The sequence below is a fragment of the Eutrigla gurnardus genome (genome assembly GCF_963514095.1).
Source record: "Eutrigla gurnardus genome assembly, chromosome: 24".
In the NCBI taxonomy this organism is placed as follows: domain Eukaryota; kingdom Metazoa; phylum Chordata; class Actinopteri; order Perciformes; family Triglidae; genus Eutrigla; species Eutrigla gurnardus.
In genome coordinates this window covers 9,101,655-9,123,233 of record NC_139935.1, presented here as the reverse complement: position 1 = coordinate 9,123,233, position 21,579 = coordinate 9,101,655, and the positions used below count along the sequence as shown (strand labels likewise).

Below are 21,579 nucleotides of genomic sequence, written 5' to 3'. Positions count from 1 at the left end.
CTGCTGAGCCCTCTCTGCATCCTAAGGCTGTGGATGGGGCCTTCACCACAGAGGAGGATGGGACTGTTATTTGAACTTGAACACCTTGTGGTAAGAAGGACTGCATGACAAATGTGTTACTGTAAAACACTTTGAGTCCACTTCAGAGGACTGTGGAAGGAATTCTTCTTGAATGTTGAGAGTTTCTAATTCTCTTCTTCATGCTGCATGGAGAGAAGACCCGTATGGTGCTGACGCTCTGCCGGGCTTTTAGCGTGTCTTGTCTTATATCCTGACTGCCTCACAGCTTAAACACAGGGAAGAGGGTTGGAAGCACAAATTCTAGGATTGTGATTATGTTCCGCTTCTCTTAGGCCTGGAAGTAAAAAGCACTGGATGTAATACAAGCTTGCAATGAAACGTGACCTACATTTATACGACTTGCAACAACAGGACAACATTATCCTTTTGAAAACAACATTTGAACTTTACAACATAAAGATCTATTAGTACATTATTACATGAGTACTCAGTAGTTATTGGTTGGATGACACCCATCTTGGAACTAAAACCTTCAACTATACACTGCATCTTTCAAGGTTGTTAAGTTATCGCTGTGACAAAATGTGTCCATAGACAAAGAAACACCTGGTAAAGACTAATGAAGTGAAAACAATACCAGCCACTCGCCTCAGTGCTGGTCATTCTTTAACAGTGGGCAATAGCATGTTTCTCATGGAACATGCTCATAAGACACTATGGTGGAATTCATTAGTATAGGAGACAAATAATGATTTAGGAATACTAAATGATAGTAAAATACTAGCAGATGTTTTGCTAGATGTCAGATATACGCAGCAGATAATCACTCTAATGACAGACTGAAAAAATAGAGAAATGGGCTGAAATGCTTATTTCAACAGCTGAAGGGTGTCCTTAGTCTTTATGGTACGAAATCTCTCCACACTGACAATGCAAAGGAAAAGACAACTTGGGCCAAAATGACAGAGACCATTGCATCAATTTAACAGAATGAATGGTGTAAAGCCTAAAGATGTATGACATTGCATAGTCTCTGACTGGCCTAAGTCTCTCTTTGGAGGTAGGTTTGAATGCTCATGCAAACTGGCCACTTAGGTACCCAGCGATAAAAGGTTAAGCCTGTGGACCACTGAATAATCACTCATTCTTTAGATGATTTTCCTGTATGTTTACAAGTTTAATCTCCACTAACTTTCAGAGAACATCCTGTAATCCAGTTCATTTTCTTTACTCTTTCCGTCTTTGTTTATTCTATTTTTCCCAAACCCAAGGAAGAAATATTTTGTGTCAAAATGTTTTCTAAGAAATATATACTATATGCTGTAGGGAAGTCCTTAACCAATCTCAAAGATCGGTATGAGAGCTGATCTAGCATCTGTATTGGCAGATACTCAATATTATACAATTGTGAAGAAACTTGATAGGGTCACTACACTAGTCCCTGCCATGTCTGTTTTGGCACTTATGAATAGGCAATGATGCAAAAAATGTTGAATGCCTCAGTATCAGTTGATTATTCTATTTTGCCCCACTGTACACTAGACCCTGCGCCTGCACCCTCTACCTCCTTCTCACTTGGACCTCCACGACCCTCTACTTCATCCCCACCCCCCATAACCAAGCCCCCTCCCCCTAAGCTGTGCTCTACACGAAAGCAAACGGGTAAGACTTCATGAAAAAAAACCTGCAAGACACAAGATACTTTGTGGACTAGAATGTGTGCCCAGTATTTTCTTTTCCTATATATGGATGGTGCACCTGATGATACGACAAAGAATAATCCAGAGCCGGTTTTACCAGGTTTCATACATGATTAACGGAAGTTTGAGTTCGTAATAAAGAGGGCATTATAATTATTTTGGATCTTGTTTTTGTGAATATTTTAGCCATAACAACTTGAGACTTAAGTTTTTGTCACCCTTACATGATATAGTAAAATGTCTTAACTGTTTTATTTATTGTTTATTTTCTCTATCCCCACCGTACACTAGAGCCTGTGCCTGCACCCAATGTCGTGTCCCAAACCCCTCCTGAACCAACTCCCCTACCCTCTGCTTCGCCCCCTCCCCCTTAAAGGGAATGTGATGAGTTGATGTGATTGATTGCTAAATTCTTTTCATTATCATTTCCATTGAAAACTATATTAAAGTACAAACACACCTCTAAACACCTCTAACTGAAACAGGTACATTTGTAGACGATGCGCCTGCAGTGTAACTTAACCCCCAGGTCTGAGCCTTCCTCTACACACTGCATAATTCCCAGAAATACTCAAAAAGATGGCGAGGTGCTGAGGGGGGATTGCACTAGACATTGGACATCCACAGTAGCGGGCTTAGTCCTGTGTGATGTGGGAGGAAAGGAGACACTGACCAGACAGTGTGACCCACTGATCAGTGCTCATTGTAGGCAAATAGAGCAGGTAGTCAGAACTGAGCAGCAATAAACAGCTGCTGTCAGACCGCACTGGAAACACAGAGAGTCTGCTGGAGCTTTAGCAGAGTCTCTAGTTCCCATCAAGAGGCTGAGAGGTCTCCAAGGTGTGTGTCTCTGTCTGTGGGGGAGTGTCTAACTTACTACAATCACACAACTTAATTCAGAGTGCTATTTTCACACATATGTTGCCTTTAACAAATATTGCTCCTCCTGCTATTTGGATCTTGCACTAGTCCATGTTCTAATTTAGTTTCGTTCTGATTAATTGGTCAGCTAATATTTCTATCTTTCTAAATTAAGTGTCCTCATGGCAGGAATGATGAGGCATGAATGACTATTAATATTAGTTATTTATATTTAATGTAACCCATGAAGCAACACAGTCTCACTCCCAGAACGTCAAATAGCGACTGACGGCAAGGGCCCTTTAGCGTCAGTCACTGACGGAAAAAGTACCCTTCGACGTCGTCTGCAGACGGAGATGGGGTTCAATTCACTACAATGTAATGCCGTCCCCGTCGATATTTGACGTCCAGAGCGGCTGCTTCACTACAATGTAATGCCGTCAGCGGCGATATATGACGTTCAGAGCGGCTGCTTTCCCGTCGATATTTGACGTTAGAGCGGCTGCTTTCCCGTCGATATTTGACGTCCAGAGCGGCTGCTTCACTACAATGTAATGCCGTCAGCGGTGATATTTGACGTTCAGAGCGGCTGCTGCAGCAGCCCATTCACTCCTTTATTAACCCGACCACGGCTCTAATGGACGATGTGAGCATCCGTCCTATTGGATAGCCTACTTGTTAGGAAGATTTTATGGCCAAACAGCTGTTTCAATGACGCCGGGTTGCTAGGGACTACGGCTGAAAGACGCCGTGAGCACCTGTCCGATAGGGAGGACCTATTACCCGGAAGTACTGTCATTTCTTTTAGGTTTTTACACTAACGATGATTTTACAATAATACCTGTGACGTTTCTAGCAACTAACACAGCAGTGTATCCTTGTTAATTGCACAAGACGAATGGGCCTTGTACATCTGTTTCCGCGTTTCCCCTTCAATTCGTTTGTTGCCAGTTTTTCGTAGCTGAAGGCACCAGCCTACATTACCCATAATCCTCAACTGTCCAAACAAAACTTAACGTAGGCTACGATGTGAACTCCAAACAATTCATGCTGTAAACATGTTCTTACTGATGTGATATGACAGCATACATAATAGGCTCATTTATTTGTTTCCCTCTGTACCGCAGTGTAAAATGTCCGTATCTTTATAGATAAAGATTTGTATTCAAAGGTGCGTGCGCCATCAAACGAAATGCGCGATATACGTCATGGTGTGCGACCAGGACCGGCGTCCTTCGCGGCAGTTGCAGTCGTCCCCTTCAGGTAAGAGCATGTATGCATGGTTAAGAGAGTAAAAAGAACAAAATAGGACTAAAATCTGCGCCCCAAAAACTGATAGAATCAGCGCAAATGTAGCTGGTAGCCCATATAGAACTGTAGAATATAAATTTCATTCGACTGATTTATTTAAGACACTACACTGTCTTAAATGTGCAGAGAAGTATTTTAGCAAACGAGTAGCCTAGCCTAGGCCTACAGCCGGCTAGTAGGCCTCCAGAATGAAAAAGGCTGCGTCTATGCAGAATAAAAGTTGTATAAATAAATACGGTTCTGTCTGAAAAATCATTAAAAAATGGCTTTAATCATTGTTTCCACACTTTTATGTTAAATTATTACAAGTTGTAACCTACTTAAATATAGAAGTGATATGCTACCACCAGAAGTTCAACAAAAAGATCACTGAAGGGCAGGGCAAAATCTGTGGGCCTTCACATACTTCTTTATCCTACCACTTCTGTCAAGACCACTTCCCTACTGCCACCCTTCCCTTGTTGTAATGACTGGAGGCTGTGGTATTTTTGCACAGTGACCTAGCCTAGACATAGCCTAGACCTAGCCTATATCTCTTCAAATGAAATGTTACCTTCTATTTGTCAATTATGATAATACAATCTGTACTGTATCTTCTTCAGGTTTGAGTTTCCAATTCTGCTCTCTCTTTTCTCAACAGATCCTGCAAATTTATCATCCTACCAACCCTTTCCTGTTTTATTGAAAACCAAACAACACAAAGGCACTTTTTAGAGCCACGTCTTTCTTGTTAACCTGTCCTTGCTGTGTTTTACCTGTTAGCCGTTCTCTCTCTCACTCACTCTAACACTCTGTCTCTCTCACTGTCACTGTGCTTACCTTTGTGTTTGTCTTATTTGTCCAACTTTCTGTTGTCTGTCTATCTGTCTGTGTCTTCATCATGAGCGATTCAGAGCTCCAGGATCTGCTCAAGAGTGCAGATGACCTGGCTGAAAATCTCAGTGATGACCTGCAAGGGGTGGATCACTTACTTGGTGTGCTCCAGAAAGAGCAAGCTGCTGCACCTCTTCCAACAATGAGGTAGACAAAGAGGGACAGCGATGGCAACGTAATCCGACCGCCACGCTCCAGCAGGCGTCAGTCTAACAAGGGTCAGTATTGTTTTAGCATTCATGATATTTTAAAGATCCTGATTTTTGTTTATGCCAAACCAAGGAGAACATAAAGTTTTTCATGTATTATACCATGACTAACAAACCATAACCAATATTTAGAGAACTGATTCGCAAAGGGAATTTATCTTCTTTCCTTATTTTTCTTCAAGTAACAACATTATATTGAATATCGCAATTGCCATACTAGACCACTACACAGACTTATACAATTTCGGTTTTGTCAGAAGGGGGAACAGACCGTGGCTGTGGTGTGTGTTGTCTTTTAAATCTGTGCACTGATATCACTGATGCACTGTAGATGTTATTAATGATGTTCTGGTGAGAAGTTTTAATCACATGCTGCAGAGTCTTTCTGTCCTTGGCTGTGTATCAACCATGTCAGTTTTTTATATATATTGTTCTTGGCAAGACTGCCTTTCAAATAGTTTGTTCTGATTGTGTTGCCAGTATTTTAATTTACTGTCATTGTGTGTACAGTTCAATACATGTCCACATCATGATGTGTGAAAAAAAGTCCACTTGTCTCCTAGATAAATGTTTAATGGTGAGGATTTCGTAATTGACTCTGTTAACCGGGCTATCATGTGCAAGTAGTGTTGGGACAAGTAGACCAGTTTAATGCTGTGAATAATTGTTTGTTTTTATTCTGATACAGCTGGCTGCAGTCAGAAGACTCATCCTTCTTTTGATGCTCCTGACACTAGTGCTCCCGGCACTAGCTCTGATGTGGTCTTTGCTCCAGATGCTATTGGTATGTACTTTACGTTGCCAACAGTTGTTCAAAGCATTGTGTTCAGATATTTTTACTTGTATCTTCAGTGTATGTAATACAGAGTTAAATGTAAACTCTCTTTGTATTTATTTGAAATTCAAGGTATCAAACTTTTTAATATATATATATATTTATTTTTTTACCATTTTAATAGAGGGTTTTTTACAAGACCTCCAGCTATCATTGTGTGATGCCACAGGAGATGAGATGGAAGCACCAACCCCAAGAGCTCTTCTGGCTTCTACAAACTGGAGCACCAGAAAAAGCATCTTTTCAGAAAGCTGGAGGGCAGCAAGACCACAGCTGGTTAACACCGCAGTGGCACTAGAAAATATGGAAGCCCATATCTGCCAACAGTGTTCAAGCAATTCCGCTGTTGTCCGCTGCCGTGATTGCCGTCAGCGCCCCTTCTTCTGTGCCGAGTGTGATGTCAGCATGCACACCAGACACCCCCTCCATAACAGAGATGGCAGCACTTTGGGATTTTTCCAGCCCTTGCCCCCAACAACGTATGTGCTGAATAAGGCCCTTTCTCCCTGTGGTAAGTTCTGTTTTGTCAGTGTACAAAAAATATTTTCTCGCTGGACTGAAAATTTTTGCTTCTTCATGTTCACTTAATACTTATCAGCAGTGCTTCACATTCTTCAGTAAAGTTCAGTCTTTTTTAGTCAGAAATCTGTCACTTTACAATATTGTACATCCCATTCGATAAAAATGATTCTTAATCCACATTTTCTTTTTCAGTACGTTACGTACCTGTGGAGATCCCAGAAAAAATATGTGGTTGTTCAACAGACTCATTCAGTCTCAAACCAGGAAAGGCTGTGGCTGTGATCACAATGAATGGTAAGAATGTGAAACTTTTTTAAAAGTTTGTTCCTAATAATATCTATCCCATCTCACAAACTCACAAATGTTTGTAATAGCTTTGTATGATATCTTAACATGAGTACTGAGTAAGGCTAAAAGACATCTGCACAACAACTAAATGCTCCGAAAACACTCTGATTCTAGAAATGACACAACATTTCAATAGTGAGGAAGACCAAATTTGTCAGACCGCTTTCATTTTTTGCTACTTCGATTGCATTTCAAAAAATTAAAATATCATTTGAAAGTTTTATTTTCTGTGATGTAATTCTTAAAGTGAAGAGTGAATTCCAGATTCATTACACACATTCAGTACATACAGTACTTTTCATAACATTGACATTTCTGTATGATCAATCCTTTTATTTTGATTGGTATATGTAATATTCTAATAATGTGAGGTACTACATTTTTTATTTTCATGACCTGTTTGTTGTACTCATCTATATTAAAACAGAACAAGGCTTGGCATTTTCCATGATTTTCTTTTTTAGATGCATGTGTATTTTTTCCTGCCCAGCCCCCAGCCTCATATGGATATGCATAACGTTACATTAATGAGAAATTAATAACATATTCTTTAAAAAACAATTCTATAATTAAGTGTGTGAAAATTGACATTACAGTGTTTGTTTTGTTTTTTTCAAGGCCGACATGAGCTCAGCATGCCAGAGTTGGCTTGCAGTGCATGCAAAGCCACGTGGACTGCTGGAGTGGAGGATGTTGTAAAGAGTGATTACTGGCCAGCAACCCTTCACTTTGCCACAATCTATGCCATTGATGTTTTCTTCTCATATGAAGAAATTAAAATGGCTGCACCTGGACTGTCCTGTCAGGCATTTTTAAAAATGCTTGATCGGCGAACTGTCCGCTTTGGCCGTGTGAGTATTGTTAATTGTAATTGTTAATTGTATTGTATAAGTTATTTGTCGTTTTTGACCAATTTGTATTGTGCATTGTGCAAAAGCTGTGTCCTTCTATTTTAGTTTTTAAATATCATTTGATCAAGATGTCGTTTTTGTGATAGACTGGGAAAATCTCCAGCAATAGCTTCCTCAAAAGCTTCTTCGAGTGGGAGGCTGTGAGATATGAGGTGGACAGCCTCTGCAAGGAGGAGCCCTTCACCTGTCAAGCTTGCAGCCCGGATATGCTAGCGGTTTCCGTGGATGGAAACCGCAAACATTACCGTTTCAAAAACGCAGGAAGGTACAATAAACATTCATGATGTCACAGTGTTTGAACTAATAACAAAAAATAAGTCTCTTAATGTCTGATATCATAAACTGTCCCTTTGTTTTATTTAGATCTGAGGAGCAGGCCATTTTTGATAACGTCTTCATTGCAAAGAATGAAGACGTCACACGATTTGTAAACTACATACACAGCACAACAAAACATGTAATATTGCATTTTATAATTATATATACAAGAATACAATATCTCCTATTAACGAGTATTGATAAGAACTGTAAGTCTCTAGACCATTTTCATCAATCAATTTTAATATCGTAGGTCTCCGGAAGAGGTGTTTGTGGCGGGGAATGGTCTGCGGCTCGAGAGACCTCACAAAAATCAGCCAGCAAACTGGACGAGGAGGGACTGGAGCTGGCTGTGTGTCGGCATGGAGTCCTTCTCTGTGCCCTCAACATGTACAGGGGAGAAATCTTTGCCTATCCTCTTTTTCTCCAGGAAAAGCTGGCCAGCAGTAGGCCTACATTCTTTTGCATGGATGTAGCCTGCAAGTATTGGCCATACCTGGAGAAAATTATTAAAAGCTGCCCAGAGTTTGAACATCTGCTGGAAATGAAGCCGTTCCTCTCGGTGTTTCATGCAAAAGCTCATGATTTTAAATGTGAAGTAAGTAATCATCACCATATGACAGAATAACTTCATGTGAAAACCTTAACGTCAACATTGACAAATTATAACATGCCTTGTTTTTTAATATATTTTAAACAGATCAAATGGAGTGGAGCATTTCTGGAGGGGGCTGGGTTAACACTTGGGGAGGAGTTGGAACAAGTGAATGCCTTCCTCTCTAGGATAGCAGTTACAACAAAGCACATGTCAAAAGCGGGTGAGTTGGCCACATAGTACAAACTTTGGTTTAGGAAATAGGCAAAATAGTGATAACATCATATTTTCTGTTGTAGGGCGTACGGACATGTTAACACTCATGGCCATGCGGTGGAATGAGCAGAAGATGGACAACTTGGCCACCTACCTGTCCCGCAGATATTTAAAAGTAATTACATTTTTTAAAAGCGTTTAAGATTCATTGGTAGTTATAGTTCAATTGTGGGCTGAATTTTTACTTAATTATTTCAATGTGTCTGTTTGTAGACCACAAAAGCTCTTGAAGTGAAGAAAAAGGAAGTGGAGTCGATGAAGGCAGAGATGGCAGCGACCGATGGGCAATTTGAAGACTGGGTCAGGGATGTGAAGGATTGGGCTGAAAGTGAGGAAATTATTACTGGGTTTTTTTTCCAGCAAAGTGTATGACTGACTTTAATGCCATCATGAGTAATTTGTTATTTTTTTCTTAGTCTCAGAATTAGTGATAACACTGTCTAATAAAATTCTTCACTAACTAGTATCCATAGAGCTTTCTGGATATATTCTGATACTTTGGACTTATAGCTAATTTTGGATTAATAGTCAAATATGTTTTATGTTGGGATTCATCTCAGAAAGGCATACGACACTAAGGTTTCCAGTTCATTGCCTTAATATAATGGTATTGGAGAATTTTAAAAAACTGAGATCAAATCGCACTATTATATAAGTTACTCAAAGTGTAACACACACTTTTCTTCTCTACAGCAACAACCAACAACAAAACAGACGCTGCTGCCTTGGCCACTAAGATAGAGATGCTGGTTGTGAGTATAAAGAGACGCTCCCAGCGACTTTACAAAGACTACGACTCCAACAAAGGTCGCGCAAGGATCCGCCGGAAGATCAGGGAGGAGAAAGGGATCTTGACTGCAGTTGTAGAGCAGTACAATGGAATGGTTCCAAGCACAGAAACTTTGTGCTTGGAAACCATTCTGTCTGGAGAGACAGCTTGGCCATGGCAGCTACCTGACAATGGTAGGGACAACAGCTGTTTAATGCTTCCATCAAATGTGGCACACTTTTAATGGATTAAATTAGATTTATTTTGATCTTTCATACATGAATGAAATTCTTGTCATAAATGCTTCACAGACTCTGTGGACCTCAGGACGAAGAGGAGAGTATTTGACAGTGTCATGGCAGAACGGAGACTTCAGGAGGAAAAAACGATCCTGTTGTCAGAGATGAACCGCCACTGGAGGTCCTTAACAGTTCGTGGGGATTCCTTAAAAGAGCTGTCTTCTCTCATTACTAGGACAGCAATGCAAGGTATGTTTTTTAGATTTGACATCACATGAATGTTCACATCAATGACTGATGATCAAGTCACTAATACTGGCTTGGTTTTATGATCAAGATTCACCCTGGGCTTTGACTGAAGACGGGATGAAAGGTCTGCAGAGCATCGCCAAACAGAAACTTCATCGTGTCAGGGAAAGGATGGCTTTTGCGAGACAGTGCTACCTTCAAGTTTTGACTGGAGCAGAGAACTTCCTTCAAAGCTTTTCAGAGGACTATTCTGACAGTGACTCTGACTCTGACCTTGAGGATCTGGAGTGAACGCTGCAGGGAAAAGGACGTTTTGGTGATGTTTAAACGAGTCTTTGTATTGCTTCCTGCTCTGCCTTCTTACAGCTCCAAAAACAGGGCCGTCATATCGTGAGGAAAAGTGAAAATGATGCTTCTGATGTTTCATTACCAGTCCAGTGTGAATCCACGTTACTGTTTTTTCTGAATGTTCAAATCAAATCAAACTTTATTTATATGGCACTTTTCATACTTTAAAGTAGCACAAAGTGCCTCACAGAATATAAAAGCGAACAAAACAAAAACGAAACAAGATATGAACAACAAAGAACACCATGAAACCCAAGCCTCCCACCCCCACAAATATACACACAGAGATACACAGAGACATACACACTCACGCACACACATAGCCATATGCACAGACATACACACCCACGCACACCGACCCACACACATACACTAGCTGTTGCTGAGGAGACATGGTTGGGCACCGAGATCTGAGGTGAGGAAGACGCTACACATCTGACTAACTGTTTTAGTTGAATTCATGGTTCCTTTAGTAATTCATCTTATTTTTATTCTTGCCCTTTTTTTGTATTTTATATACTCTATAGATATATTTTATCGTAATTTTTATACTATTTTATTTCTGTTTGTTCATTATATGTTATCCTTGTAATTGTGTTTGTATGTTCCTCGTCACTGTAAATGAGGGAAACCTCTAAGTCTTTCGAGTGAAAATAAAGGTTATTGAATTGAATTTAAGGCACCTCTTTTAAAAACACACTTTGGAAAATGTGCATTTAATTCATAAAATCTTCCTTACTTTGTAGTTGGTTACACTTCTACTATGAAACTCGTAACAAGTTTGAATGTCTAATAGCAATAAAGGTCACGGTCAGTGTATGTTTTTATTGGATTTTCATTTCACAAAAGGATATTAAAAAACAAAAAATAAGTGGTTATTTGATTTTCGTTTTAAAATACAAAAATGAAAATTTAATTAAAAGGTGTTTTCTTTATAAAGGGATGGACTTAATTTAAAAAAATGATTTGATTTTCAATTTCTAGTTCAAAAATTCATTTTTTTTTCCATATTCTGGGACCGGAAGTTGCCGTTTACGTTTGTTAGTATCAGACAAATAGCTTAAACATGTAAATTAGCCACCATGTCCTGATATTATCCATCCATCCATCCATCCATTTTCTACCGCTTATCCTGTATTCAGGGTCGCGGGGGGGCTGGAGCCGATCCCAGCTGTCATTGGGCGAAGGCAGGGTACACCCTGGACAGGACGCCAGTCCATCGCAGGGCCGACATGTAGAGACAAACAACCATTCATGCTCACATTCACACCTACGGGACATTTAGAGTAATCAATTAACCTATCCGCGTCCTGATATTATTTTACCTTAATTTCACCTAAGCATTACATTTGCTATTATGATAGTCTGTCTATATGTGTGCCAAAAAATATATGAAATGAAAATGGAATGACCACAAGATATACTGACCACAAAAACATTCCACGATGTCCTTGGTTATGATACAAACATACAGTATATGTGAACTTCAATAATAAAATAAATGTTGAACTCATGTGTGCTGTGTTTATATGACAACATCTACACCGGTTCATTTTGAAACAACATGTAATCAAACTAGCCTCTGCACTTACACTTTATAGAAACAAAAATAAATCGGGGTCGAAATCCATAAAGCTCTGTTTTTAAAACGTTGCTCAATCCGTCATTGAACGCACCCTTCTTTTGGACAAACGAAGCAGCTGGAAACAAGTTTTAAAAAAGCACTAAAAGAAGCCTATTTATATTTTGACAACATCAATCTCCCTATAATATGAACAAAATATGTTCAGGTTATACTTTGTCTCTTGAAAAACGGGCAGATAGTTCAATTCTAAAACCCTTACCCCTAACCCGGAAAATCAATCAAAAAAACTACAAACGTTCCGAAAATGCAATACATTTAAGTGGGCGACGCCATGTTTTTTGTAGTTCTAAAGTGTTCTCCCTATTATGTGAACATGTGTCAAGGAACTTCGCAATTCTATTCTATGTTTTAGGAACTGGGGAGCACATTTATTTGGTCAGATTTAATTTTTACTATTGTTAATTGGGTGAAATCATGTTTTTTCCTGTTTTTGACCCTACCCAGTAGGGCCCCCTTTTGGTTTGACAAAGGTAACAATAGAAGAAGTCAAGAGCTTTCCAAAAATGTTTTCCCCATGTTTGTATTACATTGTGTTGCCTTTCTGTAAGCCTTTAAAAGTGCCTCAGGTTCAAGGTTCAAAGGGCATTCCAGAGGAGCAGGAACCATCCAGAATGTTCACAGTGGCATATCTGTACTCTGCAAATCAAGACCTTTCCAATGATGTCTTCACTGTCCTCCTACAACAAAGTTTCATTTTCATCTTGCTCACTGCCAAGGCACTGCGATGTGTACTTTCTCACAGCCTATATAGAGCCAAGATGGATCAAATCACTAAAACATATTATAGGGGATATTTAGTGGCAAAATGTGTCTAATATATTGATGGTGACCTTATCCTTTGTCATGTTTTTCAATTTAGACCATGAGACCCCATTTACCCCTTAAACTACTTAAGGTTAGCCTCAGTATTACTTTATAAGACCATTTATAGCCATTGTGTCCCCTCCCCCAGGGCTGACAGGATTGCCCTGGATGAACCAATAGTATATAATATGGTAATGCAAATTTATTTCTTTGAATGGTTACATTTTTACACACACTTGTTTTTTTAATTGACCAAGATATGAGCTTTTGAGAGAAAGTAGGACTGTGCCATAACATGCTGTGCATGGGGAAGGGAGACACAGAGGCCTACTTCACTGGACAATGAATGGTTTATATTTAAGCAGTCCATCACACGATATGGATCTGTCTCTTTATCTTTCTTTTCCCTTGGGGTAATTATTGTTGTATTTAGATATCGAAGCTTAGAAAAAGACAGAATATATGTCAAAGAGGAGCTTTAGAGAGAAAGGCTTATTGTGTGGGTTGTTTTGGAGGTCAAATTCGTCTCTATTACATATCAATGTAGACAACTTTGTAGCCTTTAGAATTCTGGACATCCTGATAAGTTCTTTTCAGCAAAAAAATAATAATCTGATGGTTGTATATCCTATATATAGGGCCTATAAGAGGTTTAGGCTTAAGTTAAAAAAAAATGACAAAATGAACAATTTCACTTTTTATTTTCAACAAGACAGACAAAAACATAACATCATGAGGCAATTTAAATACACTGCAGAATCTAGTTTTATTGTTACCTGAAGTAATGGCATGGAAAATCCCTTCTGTATTGTCACAGGAACAGCTGTAATAACACTGCATTCAAGACTCCATTATGGTTATTGATCATTGTTTTTAAAATGTATTTCATGTTGTAACAACAATAAAGTGTTCACTGCCGAGTTAATTTAGTAAATCAGGTCTGCTCTGAGTCGGCCCGGGTTCCTTCTGTGTGGAGTTTCCATGTTCTCCCCGTGTAAGCGTGGGTTCTCTCCGGGTTCTCTCCGGGTTCTCCGGCTTCCTCCCACAGTCCAAAGACATGCAGGATGGGGATAGGTTCATTGGTGACTCTAAATTGCCCGTAGGTGTGAATGTGAGTGTGAATGGTTGTTTGTCTCTACATGTCGGCCCTGCGATAGACTGGCGACCTGTCCAGGTGTACCCTGCCTTCGCCCAATGACAGCTGGGATCGGCTCCAGCCCCCCCCGTGACCCTGAATACAGGATAAGCGGTAGAAAATGGATGGATGGATGGAGGTCTGCTCTGATTGCAACGTTGTCGGGAATACTCAGATTGGAAGCAGTATTATTCATTGAAGTCCCACATGACATGGAAGAGACCAACATCTCAAAAGCATGTTTAATCTCATGATTTCTGGCTGAGCCCACCAAAAAATACTGAGTGTGTACTTTCACACTTTGTGGCTTTGTAGGCACTCCAGACACTTACATTTATGTGAACAAGTACAGAAAAGGAGAGATTTCAATAATATATCTCCTTTAAGTTGTTTTGTTATGTATGGTTCCACGATCAGAGCTTCAATTACATTTTCAAAAGTATTACTCTACTGAAAAATAATTTCAAAATGCATCAAAAAGACAACAAACATACCTTAAACCATATTTTATTGAAACTGTTTTGTGTCACAAGGATGTAAATAAAAAAGGAACAAATAAATAAAAATGAAAAAATAAGATAAATGTAAATAAGACATACGCTTTTATAAAATAAAGATCTGAACAGCTAAGGAACTTTCAGGCTGTAATTCGGGCAGCTATATGTAATTTTGAGCCGGCTCCCACGTGTCCTCCCAGTCCTTGCCACTGCCAGGAAATGAAAGAGAGAACACATATTAACAGGAAATAAAGCTTCTGACATAATAACATTTTTTTTTAACAATTTGCTTATTAAACATGTCTTACATGTTAGTTTGTTATGCTATAGTACATCTTAAAATCAATTAAAGTGTTTGTGTGCACTTATGCTGGTGTCAAACTAGACAATCTTTTTGTGTGTTCCAATGGTCACTGTGTCAAACAATTGGTGGCCATGGGGGCTGAGAGACGTGACGGACTACATGTTGGTCACCGGTCAATAACCACCCGCTGTCCTCCACGGAGTTTGGATGAGATCAGGAAAGAGTTGCTGCTACACTAGTGTAAATAGACATTGGCGTTAAAAGCGGTATGTATGTTGTTGGCTGTCTTGTGCTCAAAAAATGTAAAAACAACAAATAAGAAAAGACTGTAACTGCTGCTCAAGACCATCCTCCTGTTTGTCAAAAATACATTGGACCCACTGCAAATTGCCTACAGGGAAAAAAGGGGCACAGAGGGCACTGCCCCCTGCCTGCTGCATCTTGTCCTCCACCACCTAGACTCCTCAGGCAATTTCACCAGGATCTTCTTTGTCGACTGCAGCTCGGCTTTTAACGCCATCCAAAGGAAGCTACATCACCTCAACACTCCACCCATCCTGATCCATCTCCTGCACAACTTCCTCTCAGACAATATCGAATATCAAAGTATTGTCCAGCCCATCCTGCTCTACTGCTCCACTTGCTTCTTCAACATGCTGACTGTCGAAAACCGGGTCAAACTCACACGTGTCACAAACATAGCTGCCAAACTAATCAGTCTCCCCACACCCTCACTGTCAACGGTCAACCTCAAGGCCATCTCATGCATCGCATTTATAATAGCACACTACACACCCACTCAACTGCCACTTCACCATTACGCCCTCTGGACGCAGGTCAGGTCCCTGTTGTGCAGGAGGGGTCGTTATGGCAAAAGCCTGGTACCTGCAGCCATAGCAGCCCTCAACAAAACACCTAGATAATTCACTTTGGTATCACTCTGTCTATGTCGTCTGTCAGCATGTTATCTTGTTGTGTTTGTCCGGTCATTATCTGTATGATGCGTGGTTTCCATTACTATATTATGATGTGAAAAAAAAATACCCCTTGAGGACAATAAGTTCTAAAGTAACATGCGAGCAGCACTGTTTAGTTTTTCAATATTTATATACTGTATGTGCTCAGCCTTATCTCTTCCGGCAGAGCGCTCTCAGCTGTGTTCCTATTGCTCAGTGTCATTGATGCAACTTAAGCAGTTGTGGGAGGAAAATATGAAATCTAACATCTAACGTCTTAGGGCCCACTAACACTGTCCATTCGTACTGTGCCCAAGCACGATTCATGGCTAAAGTCTAGTTCATTTGACAAGTGCGAGTACAAATGTTCCGCGCCCAGGCATGGCACGCTTGGCGGCAGTGGATCGGTTGAGAGAGGTGGGCTTTTGTAAAGCATGGATGCACATGTACGAATACGAGCAATGGACATTTAAAAAGATGCCGCCAAACGGTTCGTGGTGGTCTGATGTGGAGGTGGAGTGTTTACTGCAGATTTTGGTCAGATAATACTCACAAAACAGTCAGACAAAACTGAAACTCTGAGGTGTGATGACGTCTATAAGCAAGAAGCAATCAAGCCGAGGCTCGGATCATTTCAAATAATGTGAGTGCAAGCGGGCCTGGGCCGCGGGGGAAGAGGGGGGGGTCAATAATCCTAAAACACGGCATGGTCCATCTGGGTCAAATGTGAATGCATGAAATAGCATCAATTGTACTCAGCCAAAAATGTGTATTTAAAATGGGAGGATATCTGCTGTAGCACTGTATAAGTAATTTTTTTCCAGTCCAACACCTGTTTGTTGTAATTGAGGAAGAACTTACCATTTAGAGCACGGTTTCCACCGAACTTTGACCTCTTCTCTTCCCTGAAAGGCATGACATTAGGAAAAAATGATGAAGAACTAACATGAAGTAGTTATGAGGGAAACAAGCATTTCTGATAGAGACAGTTCTTAAATATATCTGTACTATGAAATGCTTAATATATTTAATAATTCATCCATTTCCAAAAAACACCTATGACAGCAAAGCTGAAAAAAAGTGCCCGACGGTGTTGGTGGAGACAGCTGCATAGATTAACACGAGAGTGTTTGTCTGCGAGTGAAAAAAACACATCTGAAACGCGTTTGGTCTATACAGGCAGTTTCCTGTTTACTGTGCGGTCAGTTGTGTCTATCTGCTCTGTAGGAGTCAAACATTGAAAGCAAAGACCTGAACATAAGTAGAATAGGTCATCTTTCAATTATTTCTATTCTTTCAAGCCTTGTCTTATGTCTGAGTGTCTGTCTATCTGGTGCAACCGATCCGAGGACAGAAAGGCTCTGCAATGGGTGATTCAAACTTTCCAGAACATCATCAGGTACCATCTACAGACCATCAGTGTTATCAGTGAAGTAAGATGTCTGCGCAGAGCCCAAAGGATACCAAATGACAATAGCCACTGAGTGTTCATACTGCTGCCATCTTGAAGAAGATACACAAGTACTCGCTGCTGTACCACCAGAGTACAGAGCAGATTCTCTCGTTACACAGGGAGATTCCTCAATCCATCCTCAACACTACACTAGGGATGACCACAAATACTCAAATATTCTATGATTCAGTAAAATTGTCACACAAATATGAGAATGATACATCACCTATTGTGGTATATACTGTATATCAACCTCTTAATATTATTGTTAATAAAACGCTTTTCATCAATCTCCTTAAAGTGTAAGACCGGTGAAAATGGACCCCATAGTCTTTTTCGCCATGAAAAAACATCAAATAAGCCATCCAGACATGTTTTTCCGATGATCACCCATGTATCGAGAAAGCCTCGAAAGACGCTAACAGCCCCATAGCGCTAACACTGATTAGATTGGGGCGATGCGCCTAACGCATCCACAACGGCATATTTTAATCACTAATATTGCTCAAAATAGCACCAAACCTCTTCAGTAGCATGATAAGGGTCCTTACACATAAAACCAACACCAACAACGTAGTAGCACAGCTGCAGGTATACGTCTTTAAAAGTTTAGACATGGGGGTAGAGGGTTCCAGGAGGGCCACAACAAGGGAAGCAGTGTTTATAACCTATTGTGGTTTATAACCACATTATCTTGTGTCATCGCAACGCGCATAATTCTGTACCAGGGGCAGTCCTCGGTCTCCAGCCGCCCAACAGTGCTCAGCCGTGAAGCCTTGCCCAACAACACCTTCCACAAGCTACTTTCCAGAGTGGATCATGGCACAGCACTGCCGAAAAAACAATTGGACAGCCAGCGCATTATCAGGAGTATTTCCGCTGATCATATGTAGAGGCCTTGATTTTGCAATTAAAAATCGGCATGATTTGACAATCAGTTGACTATAGGAAAGACATGACGAATTAGATTTGACTAGGTCAATTCTTAGTCGGGGACAGCTCTTCACTACACCATTATTTGTTCGTCTTTTGAAACATCAAAGGACTACAATTTGTGTTTTCTAATATAATCCTCATATAACACTGTGTTGAAGAATGAACAATAAATTGATTGTGAACCTTAAATGTTTTTGTATTTTACTAGAAAAACCAAGAGAAAGAAAGGAGAACATACTTACATTTAAAACTCTTCGGTCAAGAAGCTCTTCGAAAAAGAAAACCTTCTGGGTCCTGTGTTTTCTGCATTCTAAAGAAAGAAAGTAGAGTACACAGTGACCTGTGTGCCAATTTATGTGACCCTACGTGCATCCTAAGCCATTTTGACATTTTGTCCTCTCTGGAATAAACAAACTTGAATAAAACAGCGAAACACAATAACACAGTTTAACGTTAAACGTTGATGATGCGGATTATGTAGTGTAGCTAGTCTCACTGGCATTAATTCTGTTTTGTAACAATATTCAGGGACAAGCCTTGCACACAACTGCATGGAGTAAAATGGGAGAGTTTGCTGTTGCATTGCAAAACCCTTATTTCACTATAGATGCACACACATACCAAATATGCATATTTTATTAAAAATATGTTGGGATAGGAAATCCCAAATACCTTCCCTGTATTTTGGTAATATTGAAGATGTCGTGATCAGAGAAGATATATATTTAACAATATTTTTTATAAAGGAGAAGCTGTGAACAAAACTGGCTTAATGTAAATGTCATGTATATGTGATATCAGACATACTATTTATATATACATATATATATATATATATATATATATATATACAGTATATATATATATATACAGTATATATATATATATATATATATATATATGAATATTTAAACATTTCAAAACATCATTGTTTTGTTTTTGCATTTGTTTGAGCAAGGTCATTAGGCATGAAGAAGAGAGTAAATCTAACCTTTCACTCGTCTTCTTTTCACGGGAGGAGAGGAGATGGAGGTTGGGGGGGAGGAGGCAGAGTGGAGATGGAGGTTGGGGGGGAGGAGGCAGAGTGGAGATGGAGGTTGGGGGGGGAGGAGGCAGAGTGGAGATGGAGGTTGGGGGGGAGGAGGCAGAGTGGAGATGGAGGTTGGGGGGGGAGGAGGCAGAGAGGAGATGGAGGTTGGGGGGGGAGGAGGCAGAGAGGAGATGGAGGTTGGGGGGGGGACAGGAGGTGAAGGTTGGGGGGGGGGGGGAGGAGGTGAAGGTTGGGGGGGGCGGGAGGAGAGGAGGTGAAGGTTGGGGGGGTGGCAGGCAGAGAGGAGGTGGAGATTGGGGGGGGGGGAGAAGGAGAGGAGGTGGCGGTTAGGGTGGGGGGTGATACAGGCACCAGGTGAAGAACGAATTCCTCTTCCGGTCCTGGTCCTGGCCCGGCTCCAGACTGGTCCATGGGAGGGGCTGGTACGTCTGACAGTGGCCCAGGTACAGCTGGTGATGTCCCAGCTACTTGTGGAAGAAGCAACTCTGCAAATATTGCAAATAAATATTGAAATAAATAAATAAATGAATTCAAAGGAAAAATAACATTAATCAAAGCTGCAAGCAGCATGGCTGGTGGGACGCTGGCAGACCCAACCATACATTCCCGCAGCCACATGCGTTTACAGTTTTGTGCATCCTAAAGGCCTCAAACATGTGTTCATAAAAACAAAATGAATGCACTAAATTTAAGATGGCCGACTTTCTGCGAAAAAAAAAAGTATAAATGTACATGTGCTCTTTAAGATGAGAGCAATGATCCCACCAAATTTCATGAACATCAAGAAAACTTTATCCCAACCATGGCGTGCGTTTGGGAGCCCACTGGCCATACCCGACCCCAATGACTTTTGAACTTTGCAATTTTCGCCACTTCTGACCTGTGTGCCAATTTCTGTGACACTAGGTGCATCCTAAGCCCCTCAAAACTGCGATGGCGCAGTAGAAAAATAATAATTTCATAAAAAACAATAGGTTTCCTTTTCAGTTTCAGTGCCATTTCGGCCGTTTCGGCCCCTGGCACTTTCGTGCTCGGGCCCTAATTAGTTTGAAGACTTTAGGGCTTTTGAAAGGGTTCTTGAGGGTTTTTGAAATCAAAACAACATGTGAGGCTAGACAGACATTTGAGCTCATTATGAACTAGGATGGTCTTACTTCTCAGGAGGTGCTCGTACAGCTTCCCCATTTTTTTTGAAATTTCACGGATAACTCCATCTTCGGAGATATGGTGGATCATATCAGCATTCATGTCCCCCTTTCGTCCACGCTGTCCAATAAAGAGCAGGGGGCAGTAGCCGAGAGCATTTAGTTTAGAAACCTGCAAGATATAGGGAGAAGAAAAAGTATATGGAATTACAAAGTGACTTGACAATTAAGTATAACAGGAGTTTAAGCAGTGTTTTCCACTACCATTGGCATACCATTTTTATTAATAGAACATATTTTTGGAACAGGTGTTGGCCAAATTAAATGCAAACATTTAGGAAATAAAGAAAACCATATGGGCCTACATAGCTTGCGAGTTATACACAGTATAAGATATAGGCTAGGACATCAGGCATCTTACTGCAAAGACGTAAGGCAATTTCACCAGCGACTACAATGATAAAAAAAATCATGATTTGTTACAGGCCTAATAGTTTCACATTCACTAAAAGCAGGACTAATTTATAAAAAATTATCATCATGTAAACATGTAAGACGAGGCCAAACGACTTGTTACATTGAAGGGATTAAAACTTACAGATGTCTGGGCAGATTTTAACGTCCGGTGTGTGTTTTTGTTTTTCTTAACAGTTGATGCCCAACTATTAAGATCTTGATCCTCCTGAAGACGGCAGACGCAATTTATGCAGGTCTTCCTCTTCAAAGGATTTGGGGCCTGGCAGGAAGGGCACGGCCTTGTTTTGGGCTTTGTCATTCTGCAAATGATAGTGAAAAGTTTGCTGTCAGTTCATTACAGTATCAAATACATAAATATGGTACGTTGTTTCATTCATATTTGTTGGGCCATTGCAATTAGAGTGATAGAAGCTATAATATGCAGCTATAATATGCAGTCAATACTTTTTGTTTATTTTATTGATGCAAATATACATTCAAAGGGCTGCCAGTGGGAGGGCAGCAATGGTATCCCTACTTGTAAATGTAATGTAAATGTACTTTATTTATACAGCCCTTTACAACAGACCTTTCGGCGTACAGCAGGTAATAAATTAAAAGAGCAAAAAGAAAATAAAGACAATTAAAAACAATTAAAACAGTGAAAGTGAAAAAAAAGATAAGAAGTGTCATCACGCTACTGAGTATTAAAAGCCATCTTAAATAAATAGGTTTTTAGCTTAGCCTTGAAGAGGCCCACGTCAGAAATAAGACGCATCTCAGTGGGGAGCTTATTCCAGAGCCTGGGAGCA

At 40.2% G+C, this 21,579-nt stretch overlaps 3 protein-coding genes across 3 annotated transcripts in view; 2 read left to right on the top strand and 1 right to left on the bottom strand.

Annotated features, from left to right (window-relative positions):
- LOC311010055 (scavenger receptor cysteine-rich domain-containing protein DMBT1-like) overlaps nt 1-21,579 on the top strand; it is a gene marked incomplete at both ends in the record, with an annotated part of 528,569 nt that overhangs the window by 305,896 nt on the left and 201,094 nt on the right. The window lies entirely within an intron of this gene.
- LOC311010000 (scavenger receptor cysteine-rich type 1 protein M130-like) overlaps nt 1-21,579 on the bottom strand; it is a gene marked incomplete at both ends in the record, with an annotated part of 117,861 nt that overhangs the window by 65,855 nt on the left and 30,427 nt on the right. The gene's annotated exons all lie outside the window — the stretch shown is intronic.
- On the top strand, nt 8,673-10,522 carry LOC311009988 (uncharacterized protein). Its single transcript, XM_084004477.1, has 6 exons — nt 8,673-8,727; nt 8,804-8,895; nt 8,994-9,108; nt 9,474-9,743; nt 9,861-10,037; nt 10,126-10,522. Exons 1-6 carry the CDS (start codon nt 8,715-8,717, stop codon nt 10,326-10,328), a joined length of 870 nt encoding a protein of 289 aa, XP_083860603.1. The 5' UTR covers nt 8,673-8,714; the 3' UTR covers nt 10,329-10,522.